Raw genomic sequence first — 14,139 nt, forward strand, 5'->3', positions numbered from 1 at the left:
GATCCGCAAAGAGATTTTTATCGGAGGAGGAAAAGAAGGAAAAAGAAAAAAAGCAAGTGAGGGAGAAAGAGAGAAGGAGATAGAAAACGCTTGCCGTTTATTGTCATCGACATTCGTAAGCTTTCAAAAAGAGTTTCCGGCATCTTTTGAAATTTTCTACTTGCGTCGTCGTCGTCGTCGTCGTCGTCGTCGTCGTCGTCGTCGTCGTTTCGTGCTCGGATTTATCGAGTATTCTCCTTCCCCGCCTCCGTTTAATAGAACGACGACGTTCCTTTAAGAAGATTCGACTTTGTCGTTCGTTGAATTCACTCGGAAAACATGCCAAAGCCGTGACAAAGGTGTGGATGAGAAAAATCGAAAGTCCGGAAGTAGATCGATGGAAATTTGTAAATCAAACGCAAAAGATTCTCCCGTCTCGATCGTCCAGAGTTTAGCGAAGATCGAGCGAGAAGTAAAGTCAAAGTTTTGTTCATTCGTGAAGGCTTGATGTATCGTTTCGATTAGTAAACGATAGGACGTACGTACATAAATCGAAGATGCCGAAGGGTATTAATAAAATATCCCGAGTAGAAAATGCTCGAGTTTGGTCGTAGACGCCATTTGGTAAATGGCCGAATAGTTTTCGATGATGCGTGTCATGTTTTGGTTAAACCATCGTATGTCGTACGTGTATCGATTTACTCGAATATCGACCTACATAGGTAGTTACGTATGTACGTGCGATATCGATACCTTTCCAATATGGCTTAAAATTCTCATTGAATGCTCGTCCAGGCCGGCGCGCGCCCGTATGATATCATTACAAGTCCATACGGAATCAGATCGAGTGCTTTCAATGATCGGTTGCCTTTTGTCCTGGAAAGAGAAAGAGATAGATAGACAGATAGATAAAGAAAGAATGAAAGAAAGGAAGGGAGAGGGAGAAAAAAGGAGAAAGAAAGAGAAAACTTGGTCTATTGATAGAAATAATTCCAAGAGTCTCCTAGCGAGTCTATCCCGAAAGTGTTCAACAATAGAATTTCTTTCTTGGCGGAGAGAAAGGGGAGAAAGGAAAACGAACAACTTATTTTTCGAATCGGGAGCGTCGCGAATTGTGAAATATGTCTCTTTGTATATATACGTTCGTAGAAAGAAGACGCACGAGCGAAATCTTGTTCTCCGAGCTTCTCGATCGTTTAAAAATTTTTGTTTTGTAGAATTCGAAAGACAATCGTGCTGTCGACGAGGAAAATGTTTAATTACGTAAAATATATATATATATATATATATATATATATATGTAGTATCGAATAAAAAGCATTATTTATTACGGAAATTTTGATTTTCAACGAGATTTATCATTTCGGTCGGTGGAAACGACAGGAGAGGATCATTAATTACAGGGAAGAAATAAAAGGCGGAAGGATCGTGGTAGGAATATGCGAGTACTGCGATCGACGTTAACTAACCAAAACTTGGAATACCTCATTCGTTTATAATCTCAAAGTCGATCGAGCTGGATACGAATCGTGTTACCAACGGTTCCTCTTTTTCAGGCTCCTCTTTTCCGTATTCCTTTGTCTTGGACGAACAATCAAGCAACTAATATTCGGTCCTCGTCGTCTTCACTTTTTCGTCGAGCTTTGCGCACGAAGGAAGTTTATCTTCGAAATTCGATAATATTTCTCGCGACAAAAAGTCGATCCTACCACGGTTTTCTACGTCCATACGTACTCGACTCGTAGAGTACTCCGTGCGCAAATAGAGTACCTACTTACGCAGGTTTATCATCTTTTTCGTTTCTTCTTTCCTTCTTCTTTTTCTTCTTTTCGTATCGACTGACGCAACGAAGCAAAATTCCATGGTACAGTTTAATGTATAATTTGAATGGTCGAATTACCGCGAAAGTTGCGCTATTGCGCGTGCAATGTAAGATAGAACGGGGTGAAATAGTTCGTAAGCGAAATACTATATCCTCTTGCGAGGTATACACAGATTATGTGGAAATTTTCCAAAAGCTGGATTTATGTATATACGTACGTACGTCATGTATACGTAATCATGGCTTTTCGAAGAGACTTAGTACAAGCATAAATAGCGGTAAATAGCTCTTTAGATGTATATTCAAACTGGGTTGTTCGTGCGAGCCCTTTTGATTCCCGCCGATGGAGAGAAAAATGAAACCTTTGGTTCTCGATAGTTTCCTCGACCACGTGTCGACCCTAGATCGATTACCGCACGTTGTGATACTCTCTGGTTTTACTTCGACGTTTATATTAAAACTTTTTCAGTAAAGCGCACCCTATATAACGCGAGGAGCACGTCGCGTATAAAATCTCTCGTTTCTCTTTCCACTAACTGACTTCACAGCCTTTACCAGCGCGGCTTTTCACTTTACGTGCAAGTTTCTAATTTCCTGCGGTATGCGTCGTTTACGGTTGCATTGTGAAATTGTATTTTGCGTAGGGAAAAACCGCGCTTGCCTCCCAAAGGTACACTTTATAATATCGCCACTTCGATTCTCTTTTGCACTTATTCCCTCTCTTTCTCTCTTTCTCTCTTTCTTTCTTTCTTTCTTTCTTTCTTTCGTTCTTTCGTTCTTTCGTTCTTTCCTGCCTGCCTTCCTTCCTTCCTTTCTTTCTTTCTCTTTTTTTCCAGGACGATTCAGTATACTTCTTTTAAAACGTCTCTCTTTGGGGTTTTAAAAGAGTTCGTTTAGTTCGAGAGAGGCTAGGGAGTTGAAATAAGAAAGCGCATATTTCTACTTTTATCGACGATTTAAAGAGAAAGAAATATATCGGTGGCTAATTGCGAGTCTTAAAACGTATTTTATGCTTGGAATAAATCGAGAAACAATTAGAGTAACGAACGAAACGAAGCGAACGTTACTCGCCAATGTAGTTACCTATATGCATTCATATACATACTTCGAAATAACTTTTTTCATGAAATTCAGATTCTCTTTCCCGTCGTTGATTAAAGGGAGAGAGAAGAAAAATCGATAATATAATATGTATGTATTACCGAACTCGTCTTCTCGTTTAAATCGAACTTACCATTTTATTCGAGCGTGACCGTTAGGCGAACGAATCGATATCATCGAGAAAGAAAGGCTTTTCTCGGTGCTCGAAAGCTCCTCCTAAGAAAAGTCGAAGAAAAGTTTAGAGAAATCGCTTTGAGTCTTATTATGTGAGTTTACCGAGAGTTCTTCCATGGTACATACTCTACGGGGTAGACCACGCAAAATGGCCGGGCTATATATCTCCTCTTTGGATGAAGATAAGCGGGAAAAAGGTTGCAGTAGCGATTTGCCATTTTCTTTTTTTCTTTCTTCCTTTCTTTTTTTTTTCCTTTTCCCCCACCCCTTTTTGCTTTCTCTCCTTCTCCTTCTTCTTCTTCTTCTTTTTTTTTTTACTTCTCTCCCCTTATATTTTTCTTTAAACGGAATTGTGTAACTTTCTGTGAAGCGAAACTTTTGTATCGGAGTTCTCTAATTCTCTATTCTTACGTTAACGGTGCAGTGAATAATCGTAATTGTATTTTTTCTCGAACTGTGACATTTTCTATTCAACCAAGATACTTTTATCCGAAAGGAAAATATTTTATATTCGATATCTATGCATATAGACGCACACATAACGCGTATATACGTTTAATAAAAAAAAAAAATATCGTAGGAAGAATAAATCGTAAATGGAATTTACTTGTTTCAGGTGATCTTTGGATCGAGAGGAACGATCGAGAGTTTGCGATAGAGGGTCGACGAGCTTGCACACGAGCTGGAAATGCGCTTCGTACATTTCGAGAGGATCTCCTAGGAGGGAAGAGAGACCGAGTGGAGGATCGGTCGAAATAATGCGAGCGAAGCGCATCAGAAAGGAAATCCGCTTCAGATTGCTCAGGTACCGAGAAGAGTGCGTCGAGTGTCGAAAGAACTCCTGTCCCATCAACGGGAGACGCCTGGAGGAGAGGGAAGAAGGGACGAACGAGGAAGAGGAAGAAGAGAGACTGAAAAAGGAAAAAAAACATATATACCTACGCTTCTTTTTTTCTCCTTTTTTTGTTTCTTTTTCCTTTTCTTTTTACTTTCTCAACTGGCTGTGATTTTGACTCATAGAAATCGTCTAGCCGTGAACGTGTTCCACGCGTAGAACCTCTTTTTCAAAGGCTGATTAAAAAAAGAGAAAAAAGAAAAAAAAGGAGAGAGAGAGAGAGAGAGAGAGAGAGAGAGAGAGAGAGAGAGAGGGAGAGAGATAAATCATCAACGGAGAAGAAAGAGGCGGAGAACAAGCGGGGGGAATTAGGTAAAACATTCTTTCGAAATATTATTATACGGAGTTATTTTTTCATTTTAAAGTCCAATCAGATAGAGTCAAACGAAAGAAGATTAATCGTTGAATTTATTTCCTTATCAAATATACATTTAATTTCCGAGCTTTCATCTTTATTTACATTCTCTAAATGGCATCATATGAAAAATTTAACTTATTCAGATCGAGAAGGTCAACTCTCTCCTAACATGGATCCTTCGGGAGAGGAAGGAGGTGCTCGAGAAGGGTTGGCTCGAAGGTAACAGGACGATCGGTCGAACGATTCTCAAAAACGAGGAAGAACGCTAGAAACAAGGAGGAGGAAGAGGTCATGTCCGTTCGCGTGGAAGCTCGACTGACGCGAAAGTAAGAAAACAAATAGGAAAAAAGAAAGAAAGAGAGAAAGGGAAAAGAGGAGAAAAAAGAAGACGAGTAAAGAAACTAGAGGACTCGAGACTAGAGTTGTCGTCGACGTTCGAGAACGAAAGAAGTAAAAGAAGAAGAAGAAGAAGAAGGAAATAGGAGGTGCTTACTGTAACAGAGGCTAACCTTCTTATTGCTACGTCGTCCGATTCGTCTTAAGGCCGAGTTCATCTTTCGTTGAAAACAGAAAAAGTAAGCCAGCAAGAGAGAGAGAGAGAGTGAGAGAACGCATCCACCTTCTTCTCTTCTCGCTCTCTCTCCTCGAGTATACCGAATTCGATTTGAGCTGCGAAAAGCTCGAAAGCTTTCGTGATAGAACGTGACTCTACTTGCTTGTTCGAGGCTGATGCTGAGAGAGAGAGAGAGAGAGAGAGAGAGAGAGAGGATTAGTTTTCTCCTAGAGTCTACAAGATAGCGAGAAGGTGGAAGATAAAGGAAGAAAAGAAAAGTGAAAAAAAAGAAGGATTGAAACGCGAAGCTGGAAAATATCGACTAGAGTGGACCCATAGGGAGATAAAAATCAGTAAAAAGAGGAAAAACGATCGATAAAGTGGAATCTCATTGTCCTCGCGAGAGACTCTTTTTTCCCCTCTCCTTCTGCTTTCGAATTTTTTTTACGTGAAAAATGTCGAAAGATTTCGTTGCGTGAGCAAAAATTTCATAGTTTTTCGCTCGTCGCAGGACGAAGAAGAGTAAAAAGGGAGAAAAAGAGAGGAAGAAAGAAAAGAGGACTCGAAATAGTTTTAGAACAACGACGATGACGACGACGACCACGACGACGACCACGACGACGACGACGACGACGACGACGACGACGACGACGACTACGATGGTAATGGCGATGACGATGACGATGATGGATCGGGCGGCATCAGCTGCGAGAAAGCGAGATTTTTCCGGTGAAAATAATTTCCGATGAAATCTTTACGATCCCAAAGGTCTCGGAAAGATCTTTTTCGAGTTCTCGAAAAAGGGAATATCGAACGTCGAACGTCGAACGTCGTGCGACGTATTATTCGTTTTTTCTTTCTCTCTTTTTCTTTCTTTGAAAAGCGTCCCGAAGGCTGTTGGAAGGCTCGTCGTGTTATTTTTGAAACCCACGCGAGATTCGAATTAAGAAGGGAAGTGATTTTTCTTGTGAGAAGTGCTTACAAGTGTACGTTTTTAATTAATCGAACGAGAAGCAGTGAACCTTGAGACGATGAGAATAATTAATATTTATTTAGTGAGAACGAACGATACGCGTGCGTCTACGTCGAAATAAACTCGAGGAGATGAGAAAATAAGGATTTGTCTTCTCTAAGGAAGAAGGATTTCGTCGAAGCATTTGGGTTCTTCTTCTTCTTCCTTATTCCGTGCAAACGACTTGGGAGGATCGACTCGGACAAATCGACGTGTTCTCCCAGAGAGTTATCTGTACCGGGAAGAGAAAGAAGGAAAGAGAAAGAAAGAGGGAGAGAGAGAGAGAGAGAGAGAAGGAAGAGAGGGAGAAAGTCTTCGACCTCGAAAAGGAAGGAAGCAATGGAACGGTTTTTTGCGAGAGCACGTTAGAGAGCGAACGAGAAGAGAAAAGGAGAGAAAATATCATTTTCTCGAGAATGGAGTTTCATGGTGGCGTCGGTAGGGTACCGGTAAATCCCTCGTATCATCGTCGTCATCGTCGGCATCGTCATCTTCTCGGTTTCGCGAAAAAGGAAGATTCTGATCGCGAAGTGGCCGAGTCGAATTAAGATGCGAGAATTGAACGCCAGTGCATGCACTGCTTTGTACGAGGGCGTAGAGTGGTCCGGCCCATGGATCCTGCTCACCCTGATCACTCTGGCGATCGTCAACGTGATGGTCGTGCTCGGTAACGTCCTCGTTATACTCGCCGTCTATTACACGAGCAAGCTCAGAAACGTGACGAACATGTTCATCGTCAGTCTTGCTGTAGCCGATCTCTTGGTCGGACTCGCCGTTCTTCCTTTCAGTGCCACTTGGGAAGTCTTCAAGGTAAGCTCCGTTATTATCTACCAAGACTAAATCGTCGTTCGTTGTTCGTTCGATTCGTCGGATACATCGATTCCTTTCTCTACGATTCGAAGAGCAGATCCATCGTGTATCAGTGCTCGGAATATCGATATTAGGGTAGAAGCGTAATTTGAAACAGGTGGTTGCCGAAGTCCCGCCTACGTGTGCGCGCACACACTAACGCTTTCACGTCTGCAGTACGAGTTTGAGAGAGAGAGAGAGAGAGAGAGAGAGAGAGAGATTTTGACCATCGCATAAAGGCCATACGTCGTTACGTACACGATACGGCATTATGCAGGAACGCTTAGCTGCAAAACGAGCCGTGGAAGGGCTCTTCGGCTGTCGCGTTCGAATTTCTCCCATATGTACGTATGTATGTACGTATATACGTTACGTACATAAGGGGTACGCGTGGCTATTCGCCCTCAGCAACCGCACGCACACATATTCGAGATCGATCTAGTCGTACCATTAATGCGTTACGGCTCGTCCTCGCCTTGTTCTAACCGCACGCTCCGCAGATAACAAGATCGAGATCGAACGGGCATCGTGATAAGCTCGTAGGTGAGCCTCTTGATACACTCTCTCTCTCTCTCTCTCTCTCTCTCTCTCTCTCTCTTTCTTTCTTTCTCTCTCTCTCTCTCTCGTACTCGTACTCGCATTCGCTCTATCGATCGCTCGAAAGTGTGAGCACGTGCGTATTAAGTCGCCTCTGGACTAAGATAACGAGCTTAGAAATTGGTCTTCCATTAATCCTTTGACGATTTCTAACGCGGTACATCGTCCCTTCGAATAGAATTATACTAATCGCTAATACTAGTATCGATAAATAAGTCATTTGCGGGCACCACGATCGTTCTCGAAAAGTTCCCTCTATATTCAATCGAGACAGGGAAACGATAGTTTTGCGTCTTCGCAATTAATAAAATTAATTTGTCAAAAAGAGAAGAAAAGAATTGGTATTCTCGCGCGTCTATTTAACGATCGATCGTATTCTCCGGAGTTTAGTCAACGATAAACCGACTGGGTTAAAGTAAAACGAAGCCGAACGCGTTCAATCGTGTTCACTTACTCTTATGGTACTCGATATTCCGTCGTTCCGCACGAGCGTGTACATTCGAAACGAGGAAATACGCATTCGCGAGAACGAGCAATGTTCTCCGTTTATCTCGATGGGATATCTCTCGCACGTTTATACGACAATAATCGTTTTGTCGTTCGTATGAAACTTCGGTTCACTCTTTCTCTTTCTTTTTCTTTCTCTTTCTCTCTTTCTCTCTCTCTCTCTCTCTCTCTCTCTCTCTTTCTCTGTCTGTCTGTCTTTCTCTCTGCCTTTCTTCTTCTCTCTGTTTTTTCCTTTTTTTCTTTTTCCAAAGGTCTGGATATTCGGTGATCTATGGTGTTCGGTTTGGCTAGCCGTCGACGTTTGGATGTGCACCGCGTCGATACTGAACCTTTGTGCAATCAGTCTCGACAGATATCTGGCGGTGACCAGACCCGTCAGTTATCCCCAGGCAAGTAATCACCAGCACATCGTTCGAACGCTTGGAATATCTCAAATAGTCCTTTATTAGATGATACACTCGATCTCTCTCTCTCTCTCTCTCTCTCTCTCTCTCTCTCTCTCTCTCTCTCTCTGTATCTCTGGCATTTAAAGTGGATTTGTATTTTACTCCAAAGAAATTGATAAAAATAAAAGAATCCCAGTCAATTCGTATATCCGAAATAATTCGATAAGAAAATAAGAAAAGAAAAATTTCGAGAAAGTTCATCGTGTATATTGATCCATTATTTTTTCGATTCAGTTGATGTCTCCGAAACGAGCAAGGCTTCTGGTCGCTACAGTCTGGGTTCTGAGCTTCGTCATCTGTTTTCCACCCCTGGTGGGTTGGAAAGATAAACGGGTATGTGACGAGAAAGAAAGGAGAAAAAAAAAGAAATTTAATTTACGATTATCTTGACAAATTTGTATCTGGCTATCTATATATTTGTATATTTATCGTTCCAGTCTCATCCTACGCACAACGTGACGTTTACGCAGAACGGCCCCTTCAACACTACCACCATCATAGTGCCGGTGAAACCGTGTCCGTGGATCTGCGAGTTGACCAATGACGCCGGATACGTCGTTTACAGGCGAGTCTCTCGGATATATTTATTATCTTTCCGCTTTCCCGCGAGGAAAAATTGCCCGGCCAAATTATTCATTATTCGTCCCCTCGCTAGCCGTGGGCTTATTTAATCCTTCGGCGTATACGTCAACCTGAAATTCATGAGGATTCATATTTGTCCCGTCGCTTACCTCATAACGATTGACCTACGTAAAGTGTTACAAACTATTTTTATCAAAATCCTTTACGACTATCCATATCTCCGACGACACATCTATATACCTTAGACGCGAGACAAGATCGAGACAAGACTCGTAATGGTCGCACCCAATACGAGGAGTACATCCCATTTAACTCTTCTTTTTTTTTTCAAAGAGTTCTCTTCCGCAATTTTTTCCATCTTTCTCTCTCTCTCTCTCTCTCTCTCTCTCTTTTCCTTTTTTCCTTTATGACAGATTTTTTATTGTCGTCATTTTACAGTGCTCTAGGCTCCTTCTACATACCGATGTTAGTAATGCTCTTTTTCTACTGGAGAATCTACAACGCAGCCGTTTCCACAACGAAAGCCATCAATCAGGGCTTTCGTACCACAAAGGGTTCCAAAATGCTCGGATCGAGGTAAAGAAAAAAAATATTTAACAGTTTTCCCTCGGTAGATAGATAGAGGATCGATTATTATGGGAGGAACCTTGACATTTTTTATTGCAGATTCGACGAACAGAGATTAACGTTGAGGATACATCGAGGACGCGGAAGCGTTCACAACGGTAGTAACAACGGTAGCCCAAGAAGCCCGGATTATTCTACTCGCAGTTCCGTCAGAAAGGAAAAGATCAAGATCTCGGTATCGTATCCGAGCACAGAAACGTTAAACACGAAGTGCAACACTCTCGAGAGGACTCCTTCGAGATGTTCTCAAGTTTCCGTGCATTATAGTAACGGACAAACGCAGACTCAGCTGTGTTCGAGTTCGAGGAGTACGCATTTGAAGGTAAGCATTGCGTGGGCGGTCTTTGTTTGATCATTAAATAAACAGTTAACAAACCGAAAATCGAAATCATTATTCTTTCCACTTTGTCCGAAGAAAAGGAGAAGAAGAGATATAATAATCGTAAAATAGAAAGTTATATCTAGAAATAATATTTAAGAGAGTTACGTGTATGCATCTATAGATAATATTTTCAATGTAATCTAGTGCCCGTGTACTTTTATTTACTATGAAAATTCTTCGTCGGACGTATAAACGAAGGCGAGGAGAAAAAGGCAGGACGAAGTAATACGCTCTTTGACCTTTGCGATAGGTCGGCGGTATAAACAGAGTAGGCAGTATGAGGAGACCCAGCAGAAGGAGTAGCTGCGAGAGTCAGTTGACGGGTGACGAGGTAACGCTACGGGAACTAGCTCAGGGCCAAGAGGAGAAGCCTAGGATGATGAAGATGGGTAAACGAAATATAAAGGCACAGGTACCGACATAGCTTCTTTAATGTAGTAATTACTTGGAAAAGCACTGGTATAACGTATATTAGTCAATATTCAGAATTATTTATGTCATTATTTTTGCTCGCTCATTTGTTTTTTTAATTAATACGAGATGCAGCTGTCGAGAACATTGGGCTCGAAGAAAGAGCAAAAAAAAAAAAAAAAAGAAAAGAAAAACAAAACAAAACGAAAAAGCAAAAAATCAAAAAAATAATCGTAGAGTCTCTAAAATGTGTGTTTTTATTGAAGCACGAAACATGTGAGGTTGAAAAAGCGAAAAGGAAAGACGTCTGTCACAGGTGAAGAGATTTCGAATGGAGACAAAAGCGGCAAAGACCTTGGGTATCATAGTCGGTGGCTTCATACTCTGCTGGCTGCCATTCTTCACGATGTATCTCCTACGTGCGTTCTGCCCGAATTGCATCCATCCAACCGTCTTCAGCGTACTATTTTGGCTAGGATATTGCAACTCCGCGATAAATCCTTGCATCTACGCGCTCTTCAGCAAGGACTTTCGCTCGGCCTTCAAGCGAATAATCTGCAGGTGCTTCTGCAAACAGCGAGCCAACACGTTACGGCGCGGTAGCGACGGCAGCCAATTGGCGATGAGGTGGGAGGAACAAAGTTACAAGGCGCGTTTTATTAAAGAGTTGATATCACGCACCCTCGACGTTGAAATCGTGCCCCTACGACATCTCTAACCTCGTCGACCTCCTTAAAATTACAGCCGTATATATTAAGCCGTACGCGCGGAGCTCCAAAATTCTTTCGAAATTTCGAACGGAGAAGCGAACAACAAATTGTGACCACAGTCGTCTCTCTTTCTCTCTCTCTATCTCTATCCTTTTTTCACTCCTCCCGCTCTCTCTCTTTCTTTCTCTTTTTCCCCTCGTTTCACAAAGAAATGCATACATACGCGAGAAGCACGGTCCAAAAAGCTAAAATTGTAAGAGAGAAAAAGAACACATATCGATGAGTGTGCGTGTGTGTCTCTCTCTTTCTCTCTCTCTCTCTCTCTCTCTCTCTCTCTCTCTCTCTCTCTCTCTCTCTCTCTCTCTCTCTCTCTCTCTCTCTATCTGTCTATCTCTATTTCTTTTTCTTTCTCTTTCTCTTTCTCTCTTTCTCTCCTTCTCCGATCGATTCTCTCGACTCTCATCGAATAGTCTCCACACTCGAAGACGGAGAAAAATGATTTCTCTCTAATCGAGCACGTTCTTTTATTTCGATCCCGCAGAAGCGAGAGAAGTCCAAGTTGTACAATGCGTGTGCAGCAGCAGGGCGTTTCCATGGACGACTCCGACCAGGATCCCGGATCAGAACCGACTGTACATTCGACGAGCGAGTCCAGATGACTCTAGCCGGTCGGAGCTGGTGCGCACCGCGTCACCTTTGACCGCAGAACTTCGACGATCAGGATACGTTCGTCCTACAGAGCTTGAGACCCTTCTCTTTCTCTTTTTCTCTTTCTATCTCTTTCTTTCTCTCTCTCTCTCTCTCTCTCTCTCTCTCTCTCTCTCTCTCTCTCCATCTCCATCTCTATCTCTATCGCTATCTCTCATTATTTCTCACTCTTTCATTCCGTCTCTTTGTCCCAAAAAAAGGATTCGTTTAAACGCAAATTTAAACGACGCGAACACAACGACGATTGTGGACGAGATAGCAACTTGAATAATGAGATAATGATCGACGATTGAATACTACGCGCGCGAATAATGTAATTAGTCGAGATCATGAGAAAAAGGGAGAGGAGAAGTAGTAAAAGGAGGAGGAAGAGAAAGAGGAGGATGAGGGGGAGGAGGAGGAGAAGACGGGCAAGTGTCCTAAAATACGCGTTGACATTAGATATCGTAAGTATTATTATAAATGATTATTATGTCGTCATCTGAAGTTTTCGAATCGTGACGAAGGAATTCTATGGAGACATTGATGATAGGTATATAACCGCGCACATACACGTGTTGTACATATCACAAAATATTTCGTGTATACACGGTGAGATAATGTTAAGTAAGATTAAGTCAAAAGTCGACAGTCGTTAATCTTCTCTACGTCTAAATGGTGTTCGTTGAATCGTGCAAATCGTGTGTTCCCTTCGCTCCGCGTTTCTCCAGCCGATATACATACGTACATACATTCATTCGTACATACATACATACATACATACATACATATATACGTACATAAATACTTACTTTTGTTATATCTTCTTTTTCTTTTCTCGTCCACGTTTTTCGCATCGATAGATATTTCCTTTTTTGCGGAAGAAAAAGAGAAAGGAAGAAGGAAATAAAAGAAAGTCCTCACGCTTAAGAGAAAATCACTTGCGATTCTTTTCGGCCGATTGCGTATTATGCAAAAGGAGAAGAAAAGCGGCTAGAAAAGTTAGCAGCGAATATAATATGCGCGATTAATGTATTATGTGATATACCGTTATGAATAACGTTACGAACGAATGCAAATAAACAATGTGAATACGTGCGAATAAAGTTCCGAGTCCATTGATCTTGCCATTAGATTTTCTCTTTTTAATTTTGTCGTACGTCGTCACGAGGAAGATCAAGGTACGTACTTACTTAAGTATTTATCAAATAAGAGATTAATTAACGACGAATCGATATTTAACACGTCCCGTGCCATGTGTGTACCCTCGATGGTATTTGCTCGTACCGATATATTTATTAAATGCATTGAAAATTTCGCAAAATGGCGCGAATGAAAAATTGAGCAAAAACGGCTCGGCACGGAACGTGTTAAAATCTTAATGATTCATTAATGTCTTTCATTACAACGTCTAATTTAATGTCTATGAAAACTAATCTAAAAACGCACACAGAGACGCGCACGTTATGTATGACGCACCTGGAAATATTACGTTTATATATACGTAGAAATATACGAGTATTATATTTCGACAGGTGCGCTTGACGCGTTGACATCGTTCGATTGAATTTGATTCTCTTCTCTGTGCTTCACCTGTAGCTTTCGATATCATAATAACGTCGTAAAGCAGTATATCAAGCAGATTGATTACTCCGAAAATAATGAAAGTAAAATTGTTACGGATTTGGAATTTAAAAGATCATTCAACCTTTTTCTATTCGATTTATTTTCGATCATTTTTTCTTTTTTAAGGAATCATGCTGTTTTCGATTTAATCGCTTATAACGACACCTGTAATATTTCCATCGTGAAGCGGGAGAGAGAGAGAGAGATAGAGAGAAAGAGACAGACAGATCGATAATGTTAAACTATTTCCGAGAGTGTTCCATCTCGTTATCGCTAACGGCTATACGATCGCTTCGGTGCCTGGCATTTCCATGTTATTTCAACGTTCAACGATGGCAATAATTATCCATATTGTTCTATGAAATGTGCGAAACATTACATCGTGCTTATTTCACTTCGGGCTATAGATTCGATACGAGGAAAGAGGGTTTAGTACGCGTTTAGTCATCGCATTCGCGTTTCCTTCTATGATACGTTTTATCTTTTCTCTTTTTCTTTTCTTTTTCCTCCTCGGAAAAGGATTATTATCGGAAGGAAGACGGAGTGAAAGAAAAATCGTACGACGATTGGGGAGAGGCACAGTTTTAAACATATGTATGTGTATATTTGCTAAAGTAAAATTCTTCTTAAACATAGTTTATCGTTGATTCCAAAATTAATTACAATAATAATTTTGTCGAATTATGAAATCACCGTTACGTCGTGATACGATGCGATACGACTACGTGTACGATCGTTTTTCACGGCATGATAAACATTTTGATCGAGATTGAATATTTCGGTGAATAATGAAAATATTATTGGAGCACCGACAGTAAAAG

The 14,139-nt window shown here is 41.2% G+C and overlaps 2 protein-coding genes across 13 annotated transcripts in view; both read left to right on the plus strand.

Moving 5' to 3' along the window:
- The window catches only part of LOC122637897, a 47,832-nt gene extending 42,334 nt beyond the window's left edge, over positions 1-5,498 (plus strand). For 5 of the 8 annotated variants that reach the window (XR_006329312.1, XR_006329311.1, XR_006329310.1 and 2 more), the window contains 2 exons: positions 3,693-4,283; positions 4,473-5,498. Coding sequence is in view for 2 of the 8 variants with exons in the window: in XM_043830411.1 (XP_043686346.1) it covers positions 3,693-3,835 (143 nt within the window). In the remaining 6 variants the exon portion in view is untranslated. Of the gene's footprint in view, positions 1-2,985; positions 3,274-3,692; positions 4,284-4,472 lie in introns of those variants that run through there. The other 3 variants (XM_043830411.1, XM_043830415.1, XR_006329313.1) reach the window with 2 other exon arrangements.
- Positions 5,499-5,513: 15 nt separating this feature from the next.
- LOC122637888 (octopamine receptor Oamb) lies at positions 5,514-12,814 on the plus strand. 5 transcript variants are annotated; one of them, XM_043830387.1, is made up of 9 exons: positions 5,514-6,704; positions 8,099-8,236; positions 8,528-8,626; positions 8,731-8,858; positions 9,314-9,451; positions 9,542-9,824; positions 10,135-10,296; positions 10,612-10,944; positions 11,547-12,814. In XM_043830387.1, exons 1-9 carry the CDS (start codon positions 6,444-6,446, stop codon positions 11,703-11,705), a joined length of 1,701 nt encoding a protein of 566 aa, XP_043686322.1. In that variant the 5' UTR covers positions 5,514-6,443; the 3' UTR covers positions 11,706-12,814. The 5 variants fall into 5 exon arrangements, with proteins under 5 accessions (XP_043686322.1, XP_043686323.1, XP_043686324.1 ...); XM_043830388.1 differs by having other exon boundaries at positions 10,612-10,922; XM_043830389.1 differs by having other exon boundaries at positions 10,612-10,856.
- Positions 12,815-14,139: the final 1,325 nt, after the last annotated feature.

The sequence above is a fragment of the Vespula pensylvanica genome, chromosome 2 (genome assembly GCF_014466175.1).
Source record: "Vespula pensylvanica isolate Volc-1 chromosome 2, ASM1446617v1, whole genome shotgun sequence".
NCBI lineage: Eukaryota > Metazoa > Arthropoda > Insecta > Hymenoptera > Vespidae > Vespula > Vespula pensylvanica.